General features: G+C 47.2%; 1 protein-coding gene across 2 annotated transcripts; it reads right to left on the reverse strand.

Annotated features, from left to right (window-relative positions):
• Positions 1-11,785: 11,785 nt before the first annotated feature.
• Positions 11,786-26,138, reverse strand: NEK2 (NIMA related kinase 2). 2 transcript variants are annotated; one of them, XM_055418790.2, is made up of 8 exons: positions 25,684-26,133; positions 24,312-24,529; positions 23,793-24,033; positions 20,741-20,823; positions 19,894-20,020; positions 18,659-18,878; positions 17,064-17,189; positions 11,786-13,739 (listed from the first exon to the last, which is right to left on the reverse strand). In XM_055418790.2, exons 1-8 carry the CDS (start codon positions 25,777-25,779, stop codon positions 13,513-13,515), a joined length of 1,338 nt encoding a protein of 445 aa, XP_055274765.1. In that variant the 5' UTR covers positions 25,780-26,133; the 3' UTR covers positions 11,786-13,512. The 2 variants fall into 2 exon arrangements, with proteins under 2 accessions (XP_055274765.1, XP_088701373.1); XM_088845247.1 differs by having other exon boundaries at positions 13,604-13,739; positions 16,964-17,189; positions 25,684-26,138.
• Positions 26,139-26,354: the final 216 nt, after the last annotated feature.

The raw sequence follows: 26,354 nt of genomic DNA on the forward strand, positions 1-26,354 counted from the left end.
ATGTTTGGATTATAATCTGTCTGGACTAATCCATTCCATTCCATTCCGTCGCTCAGTCGTGTCCGACTCTATGCGACCCCGCGGACTGTAGCCTACCAGGCTTCTCCGTCCATGGGATTCTCCAGGCAAGAATACTGGAGTGGGTTACCGTTTCCTTCTCCAGGGGATCTTCCCGACCCAGGGATCGAACCCGGGTCTCCCGCATTGGAGGCAGACGCTTTAACCTCTGAGCCACCAGGGAAGCCCTGTCTACTAATAGCACTAATAATAATAGGTAATGCTTATCAGATGTGTTCTAAACTAAGACTTTACATGCATTAGTTCACATCCTTCTATAATTACACTACAAGGAAGGAACTATATCCCTTCTTACTGTAAAGAAGCAAATCTTGATTTTAACCCGATACAAGGGATGAGGTAGGAATTTAGCTTTATTTCCCCACATTATTTGAACATAGTTTACTAAACAACCCATCTTTTTCCCACAGATCTGAACATCACACTCATCATAAACTGCTAACTTTCTCTAACTCATAGGGCCTGTTCCTGGGCTTTCTCTTCGCCACTGAGCTGTCTGCCTGTCTTCCAGTCTTCTCTGCGTTCATCTCTGAGCCTTTCTCATGTGTTTTAATAGCTGGGAATGGAGACCCACATTGCTCTTTTCTTCCAGCAAATTTCATGACTCCGTTTCAGTCAGTTCAGTTCAGTTCAGTCGCTCAGTCGTGTCTGACTCTCTGCGACCCCATGAATCACAGCACGCCAGGCCTCCCTGTCCATCACCGACTCCCAGAGTTCACTCAAACCCATGTCCATCGAGTCAGTGATGCCATCCAGCCATCTCATTCTCTGTCGTCCCCTTCTCCTCTTGCCCCCAATCCCTCCCAGCATCAGAGTCTTTTCCAGTGAGTCAACTCGTCGCATGAGGTGGCCAAAGTATTGCAGTTTCAGCTTTAGCATCAGTCCTTCCAATGAACACCCAGGATTGATCTCCTTTAGAATGGACTGGTTGGATCTCCTTGCAGTCTGAGGGACTCTCAAGAGTCTTCTCCAACACCACAGTTTAAAAGCATCAATTCTTCGGCGATCAGCTTTCTTCACAGTCCAACTCTCACATCCATACATGACCACGGGAAAAACCATAGCCTTGACTAGATGGACCTTTGTTGGCAAAGTAATGTCTCTGCTTTTTAATATGCTGTCTAGGTTGGTCATAACTTTCCTTCCAAAGAGTAAGTGTCAAGTTTATTTTTCCAGGCGAGTTGTTCCATGTAAGTTCTTTACGTCAGATTTAAAAAACAAAAAACCTTAGATAATTTATCAGAATTACCTAAAACGTAAATTTGAACAAATGGCATTTTACAGTATTAAGAGTTCTCAACATGGTGTGCTTTACCACTTATTTAATGTCCCTCTGTGTAGTTCAGCAAGTTTTTTGTGATGAATATTATGCATTTCCTGAGAGCGTTACTCCCTGGCCTTGCTGCTATACATGGCACCTGTTGCATTTCAAGACTGCCGGCCTGGTGTTTGCTGCCTGGACAGTCCTGACTCAAGAGCAGCTCGCACCCTGGGCACAGCCATGGCACTGGCCTGGCCCTGCTCCTGCCCACGACTATGCCCAGCGAACCCCAGAACCCAGCAAAAGTGGGCTTCATCCGGTGGGCACTGCTGCAGGCAGGCAAGGAGGGGTTTTAGCTGCTCATTTGAAAGCAGTGGTGCTCACTGTCTGGGGTCAAAGAGAGTCCTGTGAGGACTGTGGACTTTGTCTCAGAAAGATGACTGAATGTTGCGCAGGCTTCCTGAGGATTCATGGACAACCAACCCCAGATACATCCGGGGCCGTAATTAGCATCTTGCATAAAAGGCTGGTCCAGTCGCTAGAGGAGGCACGCTGACTGAAGCTGCCCACCCCGGCCAGGCACCGGAGTAACCATTTGCGTGAGTCATTTTAACAGAAGGTCCCGGGAAGGAACACGGAACCAACAAGTCACCACCAACCAGAAGAGTTCAGAAAAGGTCAAAAGGAGACAGCACATGACCTTCCACCTCCCATAATCCTCCTCGCTGGCATCCATCTTGGCTGAACAATGCGTGTGCCTCCAGGAAGCACCCTGAGCCAGACGGATTGGCCAGAGACAACGCGGAAACGAATCCCATCACCATAAAACCTGAGACCATGAGCCACATGGCAGAGCTGTTCTCTTGGGCTCCCTCACCCTCCTGCTCTCCACCCAGGGGGCCCTTTCCCAATAAAGTCTCTTGCTTTGTCAGCTTGTGTGTCTCCTTGGACAACTCATTTCTGAGTGTTAGACATGAGCCCAATCTCAGGCCCTGGAAGGGGTCCCCCTTCTGGCAACACAGCTATGAATTCCTCCAGGTAGGTGATGCTGAGGACAGAGTGCTCGATTGAGCCTGTGTGACCCTGGAGACTCACTTGCCCCCTTGAATCTTTATTTTCTGCTAGAGGACAATTAGCTGCCCATCCAATAGCAGCAATGTTTGGGGATCAACTGAGCTTGGGTTTGTAAAAGTGCTGAGAAGATTGCAGCTAAATTAGAGGAAGGTAACCCACTCCAGGGTTCTTGCCTGGAGAATCCCAGGGATGGGGGAGCCTGGTGGGCTGCTGTCTATGGGGTCGCATAGAGTTGGACATGACTGAAGTGACTTAGCAGCAGCAAGAGACAATAAATGCCAGGAAGGGGAGCATGATGAGGCCTAGCTCTGCTGTGCAGTGAAGACATTGGTTTCTTAGAGTTATCAGCTCCCGTGCCACAGCTGGCCCCTGCGAACTTGGCCTTTGCCCCCAGGAATGGCTGATGAAGCCTTCACGGCTCCCTGCTTCTGAGGTTATGAGACTGTTACGCTGAGCCAGCTAAAAACCACAATGGAGTAGCTGGATGTTGGAGGAGAAGCATCGGGACTCGCGGTTCACAGATATCAGTCTCTGGGTTGTTATAAAAATTAATAATTAATCTTTTCCTGTGTGCTGGAGGTGAGCAGCCAGGAGGCTTCAAGGGGCCTTGCGCAGGGTCACTGGGGAGCAGGACCAGATGCCAGGTGCCTGGCAAGCCCTTGGCCTGCCTGGCCACAGGCCAGCCCTCCTCTCTGGCCCCCTAAGGGGCCCCACTGTGAAATAAGGGGCTGTGCTGCATGAAAGTGAATTTGCAGCTGAAAACTTATGCAAAATGTATTAATACATTTATGATTGTGCCTTTCGAGGGACTTGAAAAGCCTTCCAAGTTGCTTTCCGGCTCCCAGCAGCTGATACCACCTGACTTCACGGCCCAGCTTGACCTTCGGTGTCAGCCTATGTGTGCACAGTGTGTGTGTGTATGTGTGTCTGGTGGGAGTGAGGTGGGCACGGGTTAAGGGAGGAGGGCGAAAAGCAGGTCACTAGGAACCTCGCTCTAAATACAAATGACTGCTGCCTCTTTCCCAGGATAAATCTTGAGGGGGAAGGGGATATGCCAGGTGGGTCTCCATCCACCCACCCACCTCCACAGCCCCAGCCTCTCCAGGGCAGAGGTCAGAGGGCAGGACATCAAGGGGATTTGCAGGAGTATTTTGAACACCCCATTCTTGAACGTGCCCCCTGCAGGGGCTCCCATCTGGAGGGCAGCAGGGAAGCGCTGTCCATCTCCCAGCCTTTCCTTGGCGAGTGAGCCCCACATAGCATGGGATGGCGCTCTGAACTTTAAGTTCCTGGCTCAGTGACTGGCATACAACAGGAGCTTAACAGAGGACTTGGAGACAAATGACGGAGGCCTCTCCCATGCTTTACTGAAACCTCCTATCCTTTCTCTGCTCCCTCTATGCCAATTCAAGTGCCTCTTCTCCTGATTTCTGCTGGAATTGAACACCCCTGAGCTATCACCCCTCCCCGGGCAGGTGGCCCAGTCCTGTGTCCCTGTCTCTGCTGATCCCACAGAGAAGCTGCCTGCGTGTGCACTCTCTCACATGGCACAAGGACTCTATCCATCAGCATTATGGATTATCTTTGTTATGCCTTTAAAAAAAAAAAAAAGCCTACACTTGGCCAGATAAGCAAAGTTGTGGCTTCTGTTTTCTGTAACGAATCTAATAACTGTTGTCACAGTCTCCACCTGGTAGGGTAATGAGAGAAACATTCAGTAGGTTATTTAATTGACTTTAATGGACTGGCTTGGGGTTTTGGGGGTAAATGCACAGGAGTTCAAAATTCAACTCTAATGAGCCATCTGGTAATGAGGACCCAGATTCTTGCACTGCTTACGGTGCTGCTGGGGTTAGATCCCTGGCTTGCTGGCCCCCTCGTGGCTCTCTGCTCTGGGTAACCATCCGGACTGGCCCATGAGCTGGGAGGGCCAGTCTGTCCCTGCAGTCCCAGGGACATTTGCTGCTGGCATCCATGGCAGGTGTAACCTTTGGCCTGCTCTCTTGGCACGGACAACCCATTGGCCACCCTCACTCAGTTCCCAGAAGTTCTGCTGACCCTAGAAGCATGCTTGTAATTCCCAATCAGCCCAAGACCCCGTGGCAGACTCACACGAGCGCTGGGGCAGCCAGCTGGGGCTCCCCCAGTCCCTTCTACATCACGCGGTGCCCAGGGCTTTAGGAAGGCCTAACCGGGCACCCTCTCACCCCCGTGTTGCCAGAGTCCCCAGCACAGGGCTTGTTCTACCTCCCAACCCCTCCCACTACCAGAGTTCTAGATGAGGATCCAGGCCCAAAGACCCTCTGCTTTTGCCTTTCCCCTCAGTCTACTCAGCTTCTCTTACTCTGGGGCCTCCACCTGGAGGAGGTGGGACAGCACATCCCTGACCTTGGTCCATCTTCTTCCGACAATTCCCTGGGCAGGGAGGAGAGGGCTCTTCTTGCTTCACTTTTCACCTCGCTCTCCCTCACATCCTTGCTGCCAGCGTGGTCCATGGATGAGCAGCATCGGTATCACCTGGGACCTCGGAAGAAATGCAGATTCTCAGGCCCCACCCCAGACCTTCTGAACTGAGTTTGCATTTTAACAAGGCTAGGTGATTTGTATGAAGGTGACGGTTTGAGGAGCAGAGCTGCTCACATCAGACGGCTGCTTTCCGTCTTGTCTGATGTCAGATCCCACCGCCTGGCCCTCCTGGTACTTGATGATATTCACGGGAGTTCAGCAAGTTTGGGACATCCTTATCCTTCTTGCCAAAACCCAACTTCTGGATGCTGCAGACTCAAAAGTCTTGCCTTGGTGTCTTGGAAGTCACAAGCTGAACAGACACTGTTTCTTTCTTTCTCTCGAGTCTCACTGTTAGTCTGGATCCTCTCCAAGGCCTGCTTCTTGAAAACAGGGGTGAGGAAAGAGGAGAGGCTATGACTGTGAGAGAGAAAAACACATCGCTTCAAAAGCTGCTCTCTCAGTGGCACAGCTTTTGACTCAAGCTTGGATGATGCCGGCATCCCCCTTAGGGGGTGGAAGGTCCTCTTTTCACAAGAATGCTAAGGGGGGACACGCTCACCTCAGCACCCAGATGGCTCCACGTTTCTTGAGCAAGCAGACTGCCTTCATTTTGTAGGCCGATAGGGGAAAACCAAGCATTTTCCCCTTTCGCTTCGGCTCCTAAGCTGTTTAGAGTCAACTTGGTGTCTCAGCGATGGTAAACGTATAATTATGTACAGTCCTCACATTGAACTCATTCTTTGCACCACTCTTTCTCCTTAATTTTAAAGTATGCATTTTATTTTCTCATAAGCCACTTTAAAATCCTTCCTGAAGTCGGGAGGATAAATTCATGGGCAGGTACTGTTCTAGATCCCTGAATACAGTTTGTCCTATTTAATCCTTTTTCCAGATTAAGAAACAGAAGCTCAGAGAGATTAAATGAACAAGCCAAAGGCAGGGCCCTTGCTGAGTGTCTAAGTGAGGCTCTCAGCTCTCTGCATGCAGAGCTGGCCCCCAGTCGGACGCACCTGGGGGCTTCCCCAACGGCTCAGCAGGTAAAGAATCTGTCTGTAATGCAGAAGACACAGGGTTCAATACCTGAGTCAGGAAGATCCCACGGAGGAGGGTGTGGCTACCCACTCCAGGATTCTTGCCTGGGGAATCCCATGGACAGAGGAGCCTGGCGGGCCTCAGTCCATAGGGTTGCAAAGAGGCAGGCACAACTGCAGTGACTGAGCTTGCACGCAGGCGCAGGAAGCACTTGGGCGTGGTTCTCTTGGCAGGTGGACTGACACTGTGCTGAGAAGGAGCAGAGGGGAGATTTGCATCAGATTTGCTCCGAGCCTTGGGACTCTCCATCAAGCATCATGGGGAAATTTGCCCAGCATGCTCTGGGGCCGCCAGGCCTGCTCAAAAGGCTTCCTGATGCGATGTCCACCATTTCCGCAATTAACTGACGGTAAAGGTTCTCAAGGGCTTCCCTAGTGGCTCAGAGGTTAAAGCATCTGCCTCCAATGCGGGAGACCCGGGTTCGATCCCTGGGTCGGGAAGATCCCCTGGAGAAGGAAATGGTAACCCACTCCAGTATTCTTGCCTGGAGAATCCCATGGACGGAGAAGCCTGGTAGGCTACAGTCCACGGGGTCGCAGAGAGTCGGACACGACTGAGTGACTGAATGGAACGGAAAGGTTCTCAAGGGCCAAGCTGGGACCACCGATTCACCTGTGACTGGAACAGGTGAACTGCTTTGTGGGAGTATTTCAAAGGTGTGTGCCCGCCTCGCCCACAAAGTACTCCAGGCAAGCTGTTTTCCTCAAAGGTAAGGCCAAAAGTCTTCCTGGACATTTGAGATAAATGCAAAAGATGACTCAAAGGAGCTATTCAGCAAAGAAGGAAGAGAATTTATATGCACCAAAAGGGAAGGATTATTGTTCATTGAAAAAAGCAAATAAAACAGCAGCACATGAATTCAGATCCTTTATGTGAGTGTGCTGTAAGTACACATACTCAGATACATGTATGCAGACATACACACCGCAGATCAGAGATCACACAGGAGGTTTAGAAGAAACACCTAACATCAAACCGTTTACAGCTGCTTCCGGAAAGAGAGACAGAAGGTGAGATGAGGAAACTTTGCTTTTTAATTTTTATTGTATGTATTTCCACATTGTTAGAATTTTTTTTTTTTTTTTTACTGCTGAAGTCTCCACTTTAAAGAAACACAAGTTAACAGTATGCTTTCAAAAATTTTGTTGGAAACCAATGATATAATTAAACTAGGAACTACTCATATAATTAAGAACTGCTTATGTGCTCCCAAAACTCTAAGTCTTAGATGCAGAGAAAATGTAGTTTATCAAAGGGCTGAAAAGAGAAACCAAAGAAATCATTTTTTAAAGGATTAGGATACCATGAAAGAACAAAGACCAAATTCACAATTTACAAAAAGAAACCTAAATTAGATGAATGCCTCCATTAAAGGACACACTTTTAAATGCAATTCGTCCGTTAAAGGACAAAAACTTTTAAACTGAGTTAAGGGAGAAAAAAATATATATATGCTGTTTATAAGAGACTTATTTAAAGCAAAATTGCAATAAAATCTATAAGTAAATATAACTAAAGTATTTTATGCCAGTGCAACTAAGAGGAAATAATATTAAAATCAATGGTTGACAGTATGTTGATTGTGAACAATATCAACATCAAGCAAAGCTTATTTTTTACACAAACAGAACCATTCTATTAACAAAGATATAATTCACAAAGCTGAAACTCTCATAAGCCTTGAAGTGACAAATTACTATAACAATGTATTGAGGGGCTTCCCTGATGGCACAGTGCCTGCAATGCAGGAGACACCAGAGAGTTGGGTTCGATCCCTGGGTCAGGAAGATCCCCTGAAGGAAGAAATGGCAACCCATTCCAGTATTCTTGTTTGCAGAATCCCATGGACAGAGGAGACTGGCAGGCTACAGCCTACGGGGTCTCAAAGAGCTGGACACGACTGAGTGACTAAGTCACAAAGAGTCGGACACGATTATTAAGTAACTCGGCACAGCACAAGCACAGAGCATTCAAGGGAAAGGTGCTGGAAACAGGAGAAGAAACAGAAAGGGAATAGTAGCAAGGAATTTCGACACATTTTGAGCTTTGAACAAATTAACAGGTAAGTAATGAGCAAGTACACAGTAAATACGTACCTCAAAATATATACATTATGTATCAATCAGGGTTCTCCAGAAAGAAACTAATCATCATGCCTTGCAAACGAACATAGATTTATTTTCTTCTTTAATTCACAGAACGTTTCATGGGTCACAAATAACGCTGTAAAGAAAAACCACGTTCTAAAATCTGGTCACAATCGCTGAACAAAATGCAATTTTGTTCGGAGTTTTTACATTGATGCTATCACTTCGTAATTTAAGGACTTAAAAAAAATGTATTGAATAAAATCAGCCGCTGTGAACACTTCTTGTGAACGTGGGACTAAGATTACAGGGCATTCAGTTGCTTCCAGAGGGCCAGCGTGTTGTCTGCAGAGAAAGTCGGGGCAGGTGAGGAGGCAGGTTCGCTTCCTGGCTGGGTCCCGCAGGCAGGCAGGCAGTGATGGGCGGACTAGTCTCAGTAGCTCCAGCGGAGCCCCGGAGCCCTCGCCGTCGCTGTGGTCAGAAACGTCCGGAGAGGAGCCTTGGTCGAGTAAGCAAGAGTGCCCCTACCGGCCCCTCGTCATATCGTGCTGAACCCAGCACTGCAGACGTGGGAGCTTCCCAGGCTACTGACCTCTGCCCTTCCAAGGTGGGGTGAGCCGAGGTTACGGGAAGGCGGGCCCTCACACACCCATGGGTTCTCTGAGCTTTCATCACCCTCCTCGCTGTGCAATCCGTCCATCCACTACGGATCCCTCTTTTCCCAGCCACCGAGGCCAGTGAACGATAATTCTTCCTGTTGGAATAAAGACGTTCTCTCTATTCTTTTCTCATCAGCTGCCTTGTGCCATCTTTGGCTTTCATTCTCAGTTCATTTTGGGAGGGCAGCCCACCCCCCCCACCCCCACGCCCCGGGGTCTTTGAGGAAAAATGGGCTTTATTTTGCAAGGACGGTCGATTGGAAACAAAATATCTCCAAGGAGGACAGGCCTGAATAACGTGGCCCTGGAGAAGATGCTGAGGAAAGACGGGGGAGGCCTGGGGTCCTCCTGGGGTCACTTGAAAACCCCTCGGGGGTCCTCCCCACCCACCGCATCAGTAATCTGTCTTTCCTAGCCCACAGTTCCGGAAGGCCCCTGGGCCAGAACCATGCTGGCTCTGGGTCCACCCTTCCTTAGTCATTCAAATGTCTTGAGTAAGGTTATGGATTATCACCCTTAACTCATTGTGAGGGGAAACTAGATGGTTTGGGAGCAAAGCTAACCTCTTGTGGAGGCAAGCAGTAGAGGGTTGTAGTCAAGAGAACCATTTTGGAGTTAAAAACACCATTTCAGAAACCAGCTGTGCTTCTTCCCAGCTGTGATCCCTGCGCTTCAGTTCCCCCGTGTAACATGTGACACTAATGATGTGAACTTCTCAGGGGGTGTTGCGAGGACTGAAGGTAATAATGAGAAGAAGGCATTTAACCAAGGTCCACATGAGAGTTCTCAGTAACAAACTAATTGCATGGGGCCGTATAGAAAGGGTGCGCTGCTGGTATAACAGCTCCATGGCGCCACCTTGTGGTAGGTGTCTCTCAGAGCAGTAGGTTGGTCTTTCTCGAAACCAGTGACTCTTTTTCAAATGGCTAGAAGCAGGTCGTGCTTGGTGAAACTCATCGTTTAAACATTCAAAGTCTGTAATGGTAAGTATTGTGTTGATGTCATGCAAAGCACCTTAGAAAGATTTTAGAAAGCGATGCTGGAGAAGCATCATTTGGGAGGACTCTGCCCTCTCCATTATCAAAAAAGAAAGTGACAATTTAGTCGCTCAGTCGCATCTGACTCTTTGCCACCCCATGGACTGTAGCCCACTAGGCTCCTCTGTCCATGGGATTTTTCCATGGCAAGAAGACTGGAGTGGGTTGCCATGCCCTCCTCTAGGGGATCTTCCCGACCCAGGGATTGAACCTGGGTCTCTCACATTGCGAACAGGTTCTTTACCATCTGAGACATCAGAGAAGCCCCTACATGCTGGAGAAACATTATTTGGGAGGACTCGCCCTCTCCACCACCAAAGAGATCCTCTTCTTAGATTGCTATATTATCATTGCCCAAACACCCTAGATGTCCCCAGCTTTAGGGGTGGAAATGCATAAGCAAATAAAGACATCTCAGTTCCCAAGCCTCTGCCTGCTTTCAAGTCTTGCCCGATCTCCTCTCCGAGCCACGTTCAACTTCCCCCTCTAGGGCATCTCTTCCTGGACCCCCCACCCCACCTCAACCCTAACTTCTGTAGCCCTGATTGCCACCTCTTCTGCTATTGCATCCCCACTTCCTCCCCCTCTTTGCTGCTTCGTTCCCCTCCGTAGCTCTCCACACTAACTCCCCCACGTGCTTGTCTGTTGACTCTCTTGCCTGTTTGCAAGGCACCTCCCCGAGGGCCGGGGTTTCAGTTCTCCATGCGGCACCTTCAGCGCCTTCAACGGTGCCTGCCTGGCTGTAGGAGGTGCGCAGTAACTCGCTGACTGACCAAACGAAGGAGTGAAAACAGATGGAAGCTAAGATGGGAGAAACTAGAGAAGCTCTCAGCATGCCACGGGGTTAAAAGTAGGAAAGAAAACTCATTTCCTAAGGTAGGAAAGGAGTTTCCTAAAGAAAGGGTAGGTTTCACGAGTATGGGGCCCGTGCGGTCACACAGGCTCTGTGCTGTGGAAGGGCCTGGCATTTAGAAAGGGCTTCCCTAGTGGCTCAGGGGGTGAAGAATCTGCCTGCGATATGGGAGGCCCAGGTTGGATCTCTGGAGGAGGAAATGGCAACCCACTCCAGTATTCTTGCCTGGAGAATTCCATGGACAGAGAAGCCTGGCGGGCTATGGTCCATGGGCTCACAGATTCGAACACAACTGAGCAACCTATGCTACGACTGCTGCTGCTGCTGCTAAGTCGCTTCAGTCGTGTCCGACTGTGTGACCCCATAGACGGCAGCCCACCAGGCTCCCCCGTCCCTGGGATTCTCCTGGAGTCTAATGCTCTGTGTTTGTAATCTTGAAAGTCACAGTGCTGTTGAATTTGTTTCGTAAGTCCAGTCCAGTAGGACCATATACGGGCTTAGAGCCTCAGCTCAGGCATGGGTCTGCCACCAAGTTCCCCACCCCTGGTGCACCGGGCCCCACCCAGCCTCCCACTCTCTGCTCCCAGAGGGGTCCTAGGCATGGGCAGGGGAGGATGCCCAGAAGCCTCTCAGGACAGAGGAGGGCAGCAGTTGCCTCCCAATGCCCGTCCCCCTCCCAGGGTCAGCCCCGTCACATGGTGGGTGGGCAGCCAGCTGGACGCCTTCTCTTGGCAGGGGTGATCCAAACACCCCACTCGAGGCACACAGAAAGTCCTGGCCTTGGGTTGACCTACCTGCTGCAGCCAGGGCTGTGGGCTCGACTCCTCCAGCCTGACAGCGTGTCTTGCTTGTTCAGAGTCGCGGCCCCCGGACGCCTGCCACAGGCATGTGTCTCTCCTGGCCAGCCTGAGGCACCCTCCTGGATGAGTCACCAAGTGTGAGTTACACAATTTCAGTGATTCCGCCGATGAGCTAAATGTGCTGCTATCTGCATTTAAAACTGGCATCACACAATATAAAAGATGAATAGCAATGTTCATGCTAATAATTTAAAACTTCAATTTTTCTTAAGGAATTAAACAGCAATAACACCACAAGAAGCAGAGAGATTTTGGAAGAAAGGACGAGGCTTTCTATGTATCTTTAATGGTACTTATTTCCTGCTTTTTGAACAAGGAGCCCCACATTTTTATTTTGCTCTGGGCCCTGCAAATTATACTCAACACTGACATCAAAGTGCTCCTGTTAGGACTAATCTGTAGGTATACCATGAAGACACTGTAATCAGTTTGACTGTGTTGCAACAATATTGTATCTTTGCTGGAGCTACACTATCAACTGTGTAATGAACCTGTAATAAAATAGCTAACAGCAGAGATCAAACCGGTCAATCCTAAAAGGAAATCAACCCCGACTATTCTTTGGAAGGACTGATGCTGATGCTGAAGTTCCAATACTTTGGCCACCTGATGTGAAGAGTCGACTTATTAGAAAAGACCCTGCTGCTGGGAAAGATTGAAGGCAGGAGGAGAAGGGGATGACAAAGGATGAGATGGTTGGATGGCATCATCGACTCAATGGACATGAATTTGAGCAAACTCTGGGAGACAGTGAAGGACAGGGAAGCCTGGCATGCTGCAGTCCATGGGGTCGCAAAGAGCCGCACATGACTAAGCAACAGAACAATGAAAACAGCTAATAAAGGAGTGGTTTTTTTTATTATAACTCTTCATAACTTGGTCTTAGTTCACTGAGCTAAAAGGATTAGAGTTGCCAGGAAAACATCACATGAAAAATGCAATGGGCACAGCAAGGACTGCTAATTCATATTACCAGTCAGAGCTTTTAAAATAAAAACAAAAAATCCATCAACACCAAAAGAAGTTTTGGTGGGGGATACTCCAACAAGTGTTCGCTGAGGTCAGGGGTCTCAGGAGTGGCACACTGATGTTCAGCTGTGGGGACCGTCCCGTGGGGACGCAGGGTGTTCAGCAACACCCTCCCTCCAACCACGGCACTGGAAACGCCTCCAGGCCTCGCACTGCCCCTGGTGAGGACCACCCACCTGCGTGGACAGACAACCAGATCGTCAAGTGACCACACAGCCCTTGGGACCATATTCTCTGCCCTCGCCTCCCACGCCTGCAAGCTATATTAGAGTCTCCAACTACGATCAACCTATACAAGAGACACTGGAAATAGGAAAACTAACAAATTCTTTTATTTAGTGAGAAAGAGGTGGACAAACAAAAGCTCACAGACTGCTAAAAAGAAAAACAAAAAGACACCACGTGCGGCTCTTGGGAACATCACACTCTCGTCCCTATCCTCCCAGAGCAGCGGGATATTTGTAAGCGAGATGTCAAGGTATTAGTGACCAATCTATATCCAGTTAGGTTTTCTCTAAGCTAAGAACATTTAAAACCTCAGACTTTTATTAAAACTTCTAAAACATGTAAAACCTCTAGACACGACAGCTGTAAGCACACCATTCAGTCCCTTAAAAGGCCTCAGTAAGCACTGCTCCTGAGTCAGTAGCTTTTCCTAATATCACTCCCCATCCCCCTACATTTAGAATATAACATTTCATGTTCCAGTAGTAATCACACACAGCATTAAAAGCCCAACCGGCCAAGAAAGTGTTATTCTATGAAGAGTTCTTTACAAAAGGAAGAAAAATGAAAGGTGTGGACTTTGGTACAACTGGTGCTGGAAGACTGCAGGATTAATCCCCAAATATCCCGCCAACCCTGGAAAAGGTGCGGCTCTCAGAACCACAGAAACAGGTTACAGCAGTCCATTTTTCAACTAGAAAGCGCCAGCGACCTGAAGGGCTCTGCGCAGGTCTGTGTCTCTGGCCCGGCTAGCGCATGCCCAGGATCTGCCTGCTCTTCAGTTGGTAAGTCTTCTCAATATCCGACAGGGCTTGAGCGCGAAGCTGAGCGGCGTGGAGCCTTTTTTTCAGGTCCTTGCACTTGGACTTGGAGGTGAGCTGACTCTCAGAATTCTCACCCCGTACGACGTTCTCTTTACTCTCCCCACTGAAGTGAACCTTCTTCTTCACAATCGATGATGGGAGATCAAACAGTTCTTCAGAAAGGAAAAAGAAAAAGGGGTTTGAGTTACGTGAACAGGCATTTGGCTCCTCCACACTTAACCAAACTTATTGAACATATCGACTCTCTCAGTTCGCAAGTGAAACCTGGGTACCTGTCATTCTCTCTGGGACAGGAATGCTAAACAGCATCCAAGTGAGTGTTATACATCTTACTGGCTTTATTCAACGACTCATGACTAGGGCGACATCGCATCCAGCAGATAGAAAGGCGCTCCAAGGAACTGTACAAAATGAAAGCCTTTTATAGGCAGGAGGGGACGAGATGAAGAAGTGATACCAGTGGAGAGGGGCCTGCCTGTGGCAAGGTCACTTCCTTTAGGAGACAGCAGGGATCTGTCAGGCAGATGACCTCACTCGTGCTGACCAGGTAATTCCAGATTGACTAGTTTAAGATTCCATCCCTGGGAGAGGCTGCAACTGTGATGAAATTTAGCATTAAGCCGTGATTTGATGATGGTTGGTGACAGGTGACTCCATTTGGGATGGGCTGCCTGCCGTGCAGGAGACACAGGAGACGTGGGTTCGATCCCTGGGTCAGAGGAGAAAACAGTAACTCACCCCAGTAGTCCTGCCGAGAAAAACATTTCATGGACAGAGGAGCCTGGTGGGCTACAGGCCATGGGGTTGCAAAGAGCTGGGCATGACTAAGCAGGGGACTCTGCTTTAGACCTGTTGTCTCTTTTTTAATAGGTCAGGGGCTGCGGCTAGCAGAAATCAATCGGCCTTCTTTCTAATCTGTAGCCAAAAATCAAGGAACGTATGCTTCACTCTCTTATCAACTTTCCTCTTAAGATTAAATGCATTGAGGCCACAATATAAAACTTCTGGAAATCAATGTTATTTATCTCTATTCTTGAAAACAAGTGCCATTGTACCTGGAACACATTACTTCCAGCTAAGTATGGAAGCAGAAGCTCTTTTTTTATAGCAAGCACCTACAGTTTTGGCTGAATACTTAAGAACACAATTTAAAAATGGTTAACTCACCAGAAACTTGTTTCAAAAAGAACCTAAGCAAATTCAGCACAATAAAAGTAAATCAAGTGAACAGAGAGTGAAAAATGCGAATTGTACTTTTAATGGGAAGAAAACTAATTTACTTTAAGTGGCTACACTATTAGGAACTAACAGGATTATTTGGGGGTTGGGGACTGGCAGGTTGGAATTCCAGAAACTTTTGTTTCTCCTTTGTGTTCATTTAAAGGAAATAAGTTCAAATATTTACTGAGCTTACTGTATGGGCCACTGTGGACCAAACAAAGGTTCTATTGTGGCAGCAGGAGACAGAGCATAAATAAACAAGTCCATACGAGGAATATTTGAGGGTGGTACGTGCTGTGGGGGGGAAAGGGAGGCAGAGGCTCTGGGGGTGTTTGCAGCGACGAAGCGTCATAATAAGGTGACTTCTGAGCACAGACCTGAGGACAGAGAGGAGGGAAGAAGCCACGTGACTATCTGGAGAACATTCCAGACCACAGGCATGGAGAGGTCCCAAGAGAGCAGCAGGCTGCACAGGGAAAGGCTGCGCTTTGACGGCCTTTTTCCCGACTTCCTATTTCACACACTCTTTCTCCGCAAAGCATTTTAGGAAATTGCTTTTAGGCCTCAACTCCATGGTTTCAAATAGATCCACCTTTATTAACACAAACAGCTACCCATTTGAAGAGCAACAGTGTAAATTGTAAATCCTACTAATGAAATAGTTTTAGAAGAAAGAAAAGTGTTTAGAAAATGAGTTAGTATTTCATTAAATAGAAGAGAATTAGCATTCATTAAATAGCCTAAGCAGTGCTTCCAAAAGATGCTGTTGCTAACTGTGATGATCTCAACTTGCTTTTCTCACAGCTGAACTCCAGAGCCTGAGGATGAGGAGGGGGCACTGCCAACTGTCCTGGCTCACCAGGGCACCCTCTCCCCGCTACTTTGCTGCTCTTCTTGTTGGTATTCAGTCACTCAGTCATGTCTGCCTCTTTGTGACACCAAGGACTGCAGCCCTCCAGGATTCCCGTCCTTCACCATCTCCTGGAGCTTGCTCAAACTCACGTCCACTGAGTCAATGCTTTTCTTAGCTTCTGACAATTTCAATTCTTCAAAATGTCTCCGACCCACACTGGAAACTGCATCCTCACAGCTCATTTTAAGTCTTTGCCATGATTTGCACACAGGTGAATTCTTCCACCTACATACCCTACAAAGTGAAATACAGCGTTCCTCTCTGGGACTTCTCACCCTCCACTCAAAGACTCTCAGGGAAAGACGGAAATAAACTCTTTAACTGGAAGAGCCATCCCCAACAGGGCCTTCAGTAATTCTCAGCAATGGGCCTGATGCATGAAACTCACCCAGATAAAAATTATTCGTCATTCTATCATGACTTATGTCTAGTTTGTCTTTATGGATGGCAGTGTAGAATCTAAGAAAAGTTGAAATAAATATTACAAAAATACTGAAATGGTAGGTAATCATGGAGAAGGCAATGGCAAGCCACTCCAGTACTCTTGCCTAGAAAATCCCATGGATGGAGGAGCCTGGTAGGCTGCAGTCCGTGGGGTCGCTAAGGGTCGGACTCGACTGAGCAACTTCACTTTCACTTTTCACACAATGGAGAAGGAAATGGCAACCCACTCCAGTGTTCTTGCCTGGAGAATCCCAGGGACGGGGGAGCCTGGTGGGCTTCCGTCTATGGGGTCACACAGAGTCGGACACGACTGAAGTGACTTAGCAGCAGCAGCAGCAGCAGGTAATCATACTGAGAAAAAAGATACTTACTTCCATCACTAGTTTCATTTATTTTTCCCTTGCCTATTCCAGAGCATATGGAGATATTAAACAATCACATTTTGACATATACATGCAACTGGAACGGCTCTTAGCAAAGATCCAAAAGTGAGGCCTGCTCTACAGTCAGTTTGTTACGCCTTTGAAGCCACGGTTCCTGTGTTAGTTGGTCATGGGCAATAGTAAAACGCTGGGATTTTCACTTGAAAAGGGAGAGAAATGTAGAATTCTGGTAATATACCCGGAGAAAAACCTGAAAGGCACAGCAATTTTTTACGACCTAATTTTTAAAAATAAATATCAAATACTGCACGTGTAGTTTGACAAAGTGAACAAAACTGAAGACGAACTCATCCCCACGTACAGCCTTACGTCTCTGATCCCAGAGAGTCAGCCACGGCGAGAGCACAGTCCTTACCTTCGCTGAACCACATCTACCCAACCGAGTCCATCTCACAGCTCAGGACTCTGGAAACCTACAGCGGGCAGCGGCGCCTGCTCAGAGCCGGCTCTCATACCTGGGCCGCCCGCCAGAGACAGGAACCTCTGCTCCTTCAGCAGGCTGTAATTCTTCAGCAGACCTTCTGCTCTGGCCAGCTTGTTCTCCGCCAGCCTCTCACGGACACAAAGCTCACGCTCTTTCTCTTTAAAAAGGGAACGGAACAAAACAGACAGAAATGAATGGCTCTGGATGCACACAGTTCACGTTTGGTTATCCTACTGCTTTTCCTTGTCGTGAGGCTGGCAGCCTGACCGCCGATGAGCCGCGTTTAGTGAAGGGCTCCTCACCGTACACTCCAGTCCGCTGGGCGGCCCCCGAGTCATGACCCAGTGTATTAGTACGTTGTGCTGTCTCAGGTTTCCTCCTGAGGACTGGCTTAAGCACAAGGACAAAGTCAGCTTCCACTTTCGGTCGAGATGAGTGGGAATAACTCACGGCGGGGGGAGCCAAGCGCTCCCGCCATCCCGCTCGCCCCTGGGCCGGGCCGACAGTTCACTCTCCGGGCGTGACTCGGCCCAAACCCCCTCCCTCCGAGTGAACAACAGCACCCAAAGAGAAGGGAAAAACACACAGCCCAGTGAGGTGGTACTTCTTCAGATCAGTAACGAAGGCTATTATTTTTCATGGCCCAGCATTTAGAGAGTTCAGATTTCAGTTGCTAGAGGAAATTACAGAACACTGAGGAAAGTTAAAAAAAAAAAAGCTTTTGCTTGTTTTTTGTGGGTTCTTTTTTTTAAAGAATGCTTTTAACAGAAGAGACTAAGATTTTCAGGCAAGCACAAGCTGTTCCTCCTACAGAGAGTGTATCTCACGGTCCTCGATGATTATCATTAGGAAGTAGAATATTAACTAATGCATTTGCATGCTTTATAAGAACATTTAAATAGAGTACTGTATAAGTACATTTAAAATTAAATTTAAGTATATTCATAAGTGAATGTGCCTTGGCGTAGAGCTGCAGAAGAGACGGTCAGTCTCTCTCCCCTCCGTGTCAAAAGGCAGAGCCCTACCGCTGCGGCCGCCCTGTGGAACCCCCACACCCGGCTAGCAGCTCTCACTTCAAAGGCGTCAACAGACTCAACATCAAAAACCCCTGCGTCCGTCAACACCCATCAGAGGATTTAAACATCTTGTATCTGCAGCCTCTACAGAAAGACCTGAACACGTATCGTCTTACACACTGTGTGGTTTTAGAGCTGGGCCGCGCTGCTGTGGTGTGTCAGAAGGGAGAAGCGACAGCTTTGATTCTGGAAGGTGGCGAATTCTAAGAGATCCTTTATGATGGGAAACCTTAGGGCCCGTATGTTAAGGAAGAAAAGAAAACAGTAACTAGAGTACGGGGTGATGACTCCTGTGCCGGGCTGTCACAGGTAGGGCCCACAGCATGGTGACAGCGGCTGATCCCGGAGAAAGAGGCTCAGCACGGAGGTGCAGCAAGCACCTACAGCAACTACAGCAAGCACTACAAAATGATGGAGGCATTTTGGCTGTGCCAGTATTTATAAAAACGCCCTAGGAGAACAGACGTGAGGCCCTCTGTGCAGGCAGACGTTCACACACTAGCATCAGCCTCCGGGAGCACTGGGCTTCGCCCCCACCCCCCAGACTTACGCTCCAAGCTTTCTTCCCTGGCCTTGAGGGCTGCCTCCCGCTCCTGTAACTGTACTTCCTTCAGTTTCAGCTCACTCAACACAGGGCTGGAGTCCTGCAGCTTTTCTGGTTCTCCTAATCGCCGCCCTCTTCTCTCAGGATTTCTCCTTTGCTCTTCAGCAACCAAGTCTGCTATTAAAGGATTCTCAAGAATTTCTTCAACAGAAGGTCGATGGTAATCCTGCGGGGAAAAAGACTCGGTGTTGCAGGCAGACTTCATAACGGACGGACTACTCATCCTGAAAGGGCAGTGACATTTAAAACAGCATATATTCCAAAGCAAAAGAAAAGGCTCCTTGACAGGTGGCTCTTTTTTTTTTAAATCAGCTGTACAGTGTTACAGTTCAACATCTGTGTACACTACGGAGAGATACCTGACACAGTTCCAGCTACCATCCATCACCACGCAACCGACCCCCTTCCCTGTTTGCCCACTGCCCCTTTCCCACATAGATGGGTCTTAAACACCTGAAAAGTAAGTTCACTGGTGGCTTTAACTCAGGATGCTCTGTGTCCACAAAGCGACGCAGATTTTAACTCACCTTTGCTCCCCTTTAACCTAAGAAGGCTCAGCCCTGTGCTGGGCTGGGAAGCACTGCCAGGGCCCGTCTGAGGGCACCCACTGCCCTTGCGTCTCCAAACCATATGAAGCAGGACACTCTCTCCCTGACCTCCGATCCTGCTGCTCCACTTGTACCCTTCTCTTTGAACTCCCGCAGCACGTGCCTCTATTCTTACACCAGCCTGATCCCTCCCCGTCCCACCGCCGGGTTTGTTCTACATGGTCTCTTTGAGTTATTTCCCCTCTGCTCCTTCAGCCCTCCCTGCCCCACCATTCCCATCTCTCATGGTCTCTAATCTCTCCAAGTTAGAGCAGAATGATAAGATCTTATTATTTCTGGCCCCTTCCTGCACCATCTGCTGCGCTGAGGTAGGCAAGGACAAGGTGACTGAGGCTCTGAATCCTTACTGCTACCAGCCCCCGGTGAGCAGGGCAGAGCGCGGAAGCAGACATAAAGAGAGCAGAGACGGGCAGCCAGCAGTGTGCCAAGGATACATGTTTTCACTTGTGTTAACAGAGCAGATTTATTAGCTAAGGAAATCTATTTAACGTTTCTTCAGTCTCGTTGCTCCACAACAGCACACGCTGCAAAACTTAACTGAGGGATGGAATCATGTCATCTTATAAACTTTACCTTTAAATTTAACATCCTCGTAATAATGTCATTTAATTCATCAGAGTAACGATATGGAATTCGTCTGAATTTGCCCTCTCTGATCTTCCCAGCTAGTTCCTTCTGGTTGAAAGCTGTAAATGGAGGCCTGAAGAGAAAAAAAAAAATTTAATGTAAAAATGAAAATATATAATAAGAAGCAAATCAAAAGCAGAGTTTAAGGTCCAGTTTGTATTTCTGTTTCTACCTCTGGGACCTTCTTCTGTAGCTGTTTCCCTTCCTTGGCACTACTGACATCTGGAGCCGCACAGTTCTGTTATGGGTGCTGTCCTGCTCATCCTTATTATGGTTTACGGCACTGCTGATCCCTGTCCCTTAGAGGTCAGTAGCTATCCCTAGTGTGACAACCAAAATGTCTCCAGACATTGTCAAGTATCCCACGGGAAGCAAAACTGAGGGGGTAAAATTCCCCTCCCCTGCTTGAGAACCCCTGCTCTACAGAGTTTAGAATGGAAAAAAATGAAAAGAAAAAAGGGAAAGAAGCAGGGTTCCATCCTGTCCAAATCCCCAGACCGCTTGTCCAGATCTTCATTTCCTTTCTTTCACAGGCCTGACCTACGTGCTCGCCCTGTGAGCTAAACTCAGTCTGACAGGGAGGCACCTAGCCAGGTAACAAGCTTGAGAAGTCTAGATTCAGCCTCAGGGGTTATGTTATTAATTTGTAACTCGTTTTTTAACCTGCCCATCCACCTTAATTTTAATCCAAGGTATGATTCTTTCAGACTTGAAGGTGCATGGATGCTCAAAAAGCTGAACCCAGTGAAAGGTGACAGACCTCAGACTAGAAACCTGTCTCCACCATACTTACATTAACGCACATAATTCATACAGCAAACAACCCAGTGACCAGATATCTGATTTCTCATTGTAGGACATGCGATTCATTTGTTCCTTTAGTGGGGAAAGAAAGGAGGAGTTTAAAGTTTACTTTGTTTTAAAACAGACTCACAGACACAGAGAACATATTTGTAATTGCCAGAAGGGAAGCAGGGGAAGGGAAGGACTGGGAGTTTGGGATTAGCAGATGCAAACTATTATACATAGGATGGATAAAAAAACAAGGTCCTACTCTATAGCACAGGGATCTACATTCAAGAACCTGTAACAAACCACAGTGGAAAAGAATATAAAAAAGAATGTGTGTGTGTGTATATATATAAAAGTGAATCATCATGCTGCATAGCAGAAATTAGCACAGCAACTATACATCAATAAAATAATTTTTTTTAAAGTTTGTTTTAAAACTTATAAAATTACTCCTGGGACAAAAATGAAACCTTAAAGTTTGATAATAGTCACTCAAAAAAAAAGGAAAAAATTTTATATTATAAATATACCTATAACAAAAATTTCAAATACAAAAGGCTGATTTCTCTTACATTAGATCTTACATTGTAAGATGGTACTTTATCTTTAAATTGATAATGGAAAAAAGGCAATGATCTTATCCTAATACACTTTGTCATATATAATCCATTCACCTATTTTTCATTCACAAACATTTATTGTGTTACTACAGGCAAGGCACTGGCAACTCAAAGGTTGAGACATCTCTACCTCAAAGAATTCATAATCTAGAAACTCTAAAGAACCAGAGAAAAGTCTAAGATAACACCGAGCTCACATTCACATGGATACAGACATTAATGGTTACCCAACTCACCCATTGATGTATGTTTCCCTTAGACCACTGTATACACCACAGTACTAACTAATAACCTCATTGCCTATTTTAACTACCTGCCTTTTGTAACAACAGTCCACCATGGCTCTTATTTTCAACAGAGTACATGGAGGCAAGCACTGTACTGAAACCTTCAGGAGGCTTCTGAGTATTCTAAAGTCCAACAGGTGACTCTGGCACCACTTCCTGACAATCAATCCCATAGGGAAGGCTCAACTGATCTAATTACAGGGACAGGAGGGAACAGGAACAAAAGAACTGCACAGGTTTCAAATTTTCCAGCAACCACCCCTGGATAATTTTCCTTGGCTTCTATTTGGAATCTGATCCAGTGAGAAAATGACACTGTTCTGGCCATATCTGATCTTAGTCAAAAACAAAATCATTAATTTATAAAATTGTATACTGTAGTCAGATTGGTTAACAAAAAGATGAACAAAATCTGGAAGCATTTGTGAACTGCTGAAAAAATAAATCTCTCTCCATCTTTATTCTGCTCATCTTTTGCATTCAACATATTGATTGGTGTTTTCACTTATTGATTCAAGCTTTTCAAAAGTTACTGTGCTATGCTGAATTAGTCACTTAGTCATGTCCATCTCTTTGTGATACAATGGACTGTGGCCCACCAGGCTCCTCTGTCCATGGAGCTTCTCCAGGCAAGAATACTGGAGTGAGGTGCCATGCCCTCCTCCAGCGGGATCTTCCCAACCCAGGGATCGAACCCATGTCTCCTGCATTGCAGGCAGATTCTTCATCGTCTGAGTCACCAGGGAAACCCAAGAAAACTGGAGTGGGTAACCTATCCCTTCTCCATGGGAACTTCCCAACCCAGAAATCGAACCAGGGTCTCCTGCATTGCAGGTGGATTCTTTACCAACTGAGCTACCCGCGAAGTCCCAAAAGTCACTAGAGAGCCATAAATAATTCATACCCTTTGACCCAGCAATTTCATTTTGAGAGCTATACACCAAGGAAATAACCAAAGAGGAAGAAAGAATAATTCCTACAAAGGTATGCATAGCAGTCCTCCTTAGAATGGTGAGACATTTTGGAAACAAAATATCCAGCAACAGAGGAAACCAGTAAGTGGGTGGAAACAGTACCTCCACAGTAGGAAAAGGCAACAACAACAAAAAAGAATAAATACTAAAGGTTAACACTGCAAAAATATGCTGTGAGAAGTGAGTGAGACTCCTGGGTCCTACACACAAGAATCATCTAGGGAGTCTGTTAAAATACAAAGTCCAAAATAAAAAGGTGGGGGACAAAAAGACAGAAAGTTGAGTGCAAAGACCAGTCCAGAGGTCCTAAGTCCCTGGACTGGAGCCCAGGATGCTGCATTTTAAACTATCACTCCAGCTGAGAACAAGCTGGTGTCCAGGACTTATGGCACTTTGGGAAGTACTGCACTTAAGGGCAGAGACAAAACCTATTTCATCTCTATGATCCCAGAGCTTAGCACGTGGCAGCCATTCAGTCAGTCTGACTTGCACTGCTGATACAGGAGTTCAGTGGTCTGGTGGTGGGACTTCCCTGGGGGTCCAGTAGTTAAGACTTCGCCTTCCAATTCAGGGAGTGCAGGTTTGCTCCCTGGTTGGGGAACGAAGATTCCCACATGCCTCATGGCCAAAAAACAAAACATAAACAACAGAAGCAATATTGTAACACATTCAATAAAGACTTTAAAAATGGTCCACATCAAGAAAAAAAATTTTTTTAATGGTCTGGTGGTCCATTTGAAAAATATGAATTTAAAATAAAACAGTATTATTAACTCTTGGCTATTGCTGCTGCTGCTAAGTCACTTCAGTCGTGTCCGACTCTGTGTGACCCCATAGACAGAAGCCCACCAGGCTCCCCCGTCCCTGGGATTCTCCAGGCAAGAACACTGGAGTGGGTTGCCATTTCCTTCTCCAATGTGTGAAAGTGAAAAGTGAAAGTGAAGTCCCTCAGTCGTGTCCGACCCTTAGCGACCCCACGGACTGCAGCCTACCAGACTCCTCCATCCATGGGATTTTCTAGGCAATAGTACTGGAGTGGCTTGCCATTGCCTTCCCCAAACTCTTGGCTATTAGATATTACTAAACAAAGAAATAAACAAAAAGCTCAATTTCCTTGCTTGAATGCTTAGCATTAAGATGTTTTAAAAGTATATAAATTTTGAAATACTTACAGGAGACATGTAATAAGGTGTGCCAACAAATGTTTTTGCAAAACTTGTATCATGGTTTAATATTCTAGCTAGCCCAAAGTCTCCAAGCTTAACGTTCTGCTTGCCATCCAGAAAGACATTGGCTGGTTTGAGATCCCGATGCAGCACAGTGTGGCCACCGTCACTTCGTCTGTGACATTCCTTTAGGGCCAGAGTCAACTGAGCCATCACACGAAGAACAAACTCTTCATCCAAGTATTGTCTGAAATCAAAGCAGTTATGTAGCATGTGTCTGAATAAAACCATTACAAAGATGAAAGGACGTGAATTATCCAGTTTTCTAAGTATATACATAGGGAAATAAATTATTTGGATATGAAATTCAAGTGTTGACTTACCAGGGATTTTCTAAAGTACTGTGGACCCACCAAACAAACACAAGAAGACTCTTCCCCATTACTAAGTACTTTGTCCCTGATCCTAATACAGGATGTTTACAGAAACAAAACTAGGCCCATTTAAGAGATGAATTTATCTTACCTTTCCTTGGTTCCCTTTGAAATTACACTAGCGAGGTCTCCTCCTTCGCAACATTCCATTACAATGTACAGTGTGGTGTTGGTCCGGTCAATAATTCTGTCATAGTAGCGGACAATGTTTGGATGTTTCAGCTCACGAAGCAAATTCACTTCAGAAACAAGCATTTGTTTCTCAGTTTCTGTCATGGAGCCATAGTCAAGTTCTTTCCAAACTAATATCTGAAATAAAAATTTCCAAGGTATAAATGAACTCATTATAACTCCAAATTTTTAAAATAAAAAAAAAGTTACTTCTCTAGTAAATAGATCATGCAGTCACTATTATCTAATTTAGTTTAATGAACTGAGGACCCCTGAGTTTATTTCCATAAACTTCCCCTAATTTTTAAGCAGTAAATGATGCAACAGAGGGTGATGAGGTAGGTTAGGCCGCCCCAACCCCCTACCCTCAATGCCTAGTGGGAGGTTGGCGGAAGGTACTCTAGTCAAAGCTGGAGCAGAGACGGTTGAAGTCCCCAACCGTTCCAACTAGTCAAGATATCCAGGATAAGAGAACTTAGTAAAGACCCCTCCATCCGAGCTAACTTCCTTTCCATTTTTTTTTTCTGAGTGGGTCTACCCACACACCTTGGGAGATATGAATCTAAGAATCAGAATAATAGGTAACTTAAAAGAATTCTGACTACAAGACATAAAAGTTCTAGGTTCTGATGGTTATGACAGACAGAATTACATTTCTCTAAAAACATCTAAGGAGTCAGCAACCAGTCACCAACAGAAGGGCCATGGCAGGTCAACGCAGGAAAAAGGAAGAAAATGGAAGAGAATGGAAAAAAGACAGGAGAAGAAAAACTATACACACATATATATATATATATATATATATATATATATATACACATACATTCCACTTGGCACATTTTATTAGTTTTACTTTGGCCACCTGATGAGAAGAGCTGACTCACTGGAAAAGACTCTGATGCTGGGAAAGACTGAGGGCAGGAGGAGAAGGGGGCGACAGAGGACGAGATGGTTGGAAGGCATCACCGACTCAATGGACATGAATTTGGGTAAACTTCGGGAGCTGGTGATGGACAGGGAGGCCTGGCCTGCTGCGGTCCACAAGGTTGTAAAGAGCCGGACACGACTGAGCGACTGAACAACAACAAAAAGAATTAAGGGACAGACTCACAAATTAAAAAAGAAAAAAAAAAGGATGCGGCTTCCCATCCCTCGAGAGACCCAGGACAGACGCAGATCTGGGGGAGACGGCTGGCTCTTCCGAGCACCCTGCGTTTCCGATGCACGCCGCCAGGCTCCCTGCTTCCTCCGGGCGGCCGGGGGCCGGAGGCAGAGACCAGGCCCGCGCTCACCTTGCCGTCGCTCTTCCTGCGGATCTTCTGGCAGCGGCCGTAGGAGCCCGTGCCAATGGTGTACAGCACCTCGTAGTCCTCCACCCGAGTCGGCATGGCGGGGCCCGCGCAGGATGCCGCAGGCCTTACCGTCTCCTCGGAGCTGCAGCCACCGACCAGCAGACCTCCAGCGCCGGCGCCAGGCCGCCCTGATCCGCAGCCCCGGTTTAACCGTCGCGGGCCCCGGCCTCGCAGCCTATTGGCCCGCGGTAAGGCCGCTTCGCCTCTCTAATTGGTTAAGAAGAACACAACACGCTGGGCATCTTGGGAAAAAGGTATCGCTAGGCAACCGCGTCGGCGTCGGTGTCGACTTCCTCTCCCAGCCTCCTGGGAGAAAGGGGCGGAGCTAAAGCCCAAGGTGGGCTGGAGACGGAAAGCTGCAGCGGCGGGGGCGGTCCTCGCCACCTTGTGCCTCCTCCGGCTGAGGTTGCCGAGGCAACCGAAGTCCAGAGATCTTTCATCAAGTTTTTGGCGCACAGCCTCAACCGACTGCCTCTGACCTTTAAACTCTGACCTCTCACACTACCCCACTCTCCCGCACGCGCCCTCCGCTCTCAGGTTCCCGCCCCCTAAACCCGGGCGGGGTCATATACTAACTCCTGGGCGAAAGCTGAGTGCAGAGACGAAACGTA

This window comes from Moschus berezovskii, chromosome 17 (assembly GCF_049115385.1).
Source record: "Moschus berezovskii isolate FMDL1 chromosome 17, NW_MosBer_1.0, whole genome shotgun sequence".
Taxonomy (NCBI): domain Eukaryota; kingdom Metazoa; phylum Chordata; class Mammalia; order Artiodactyla; family Moschidae; genus Moschus; species Moschus berezovskii.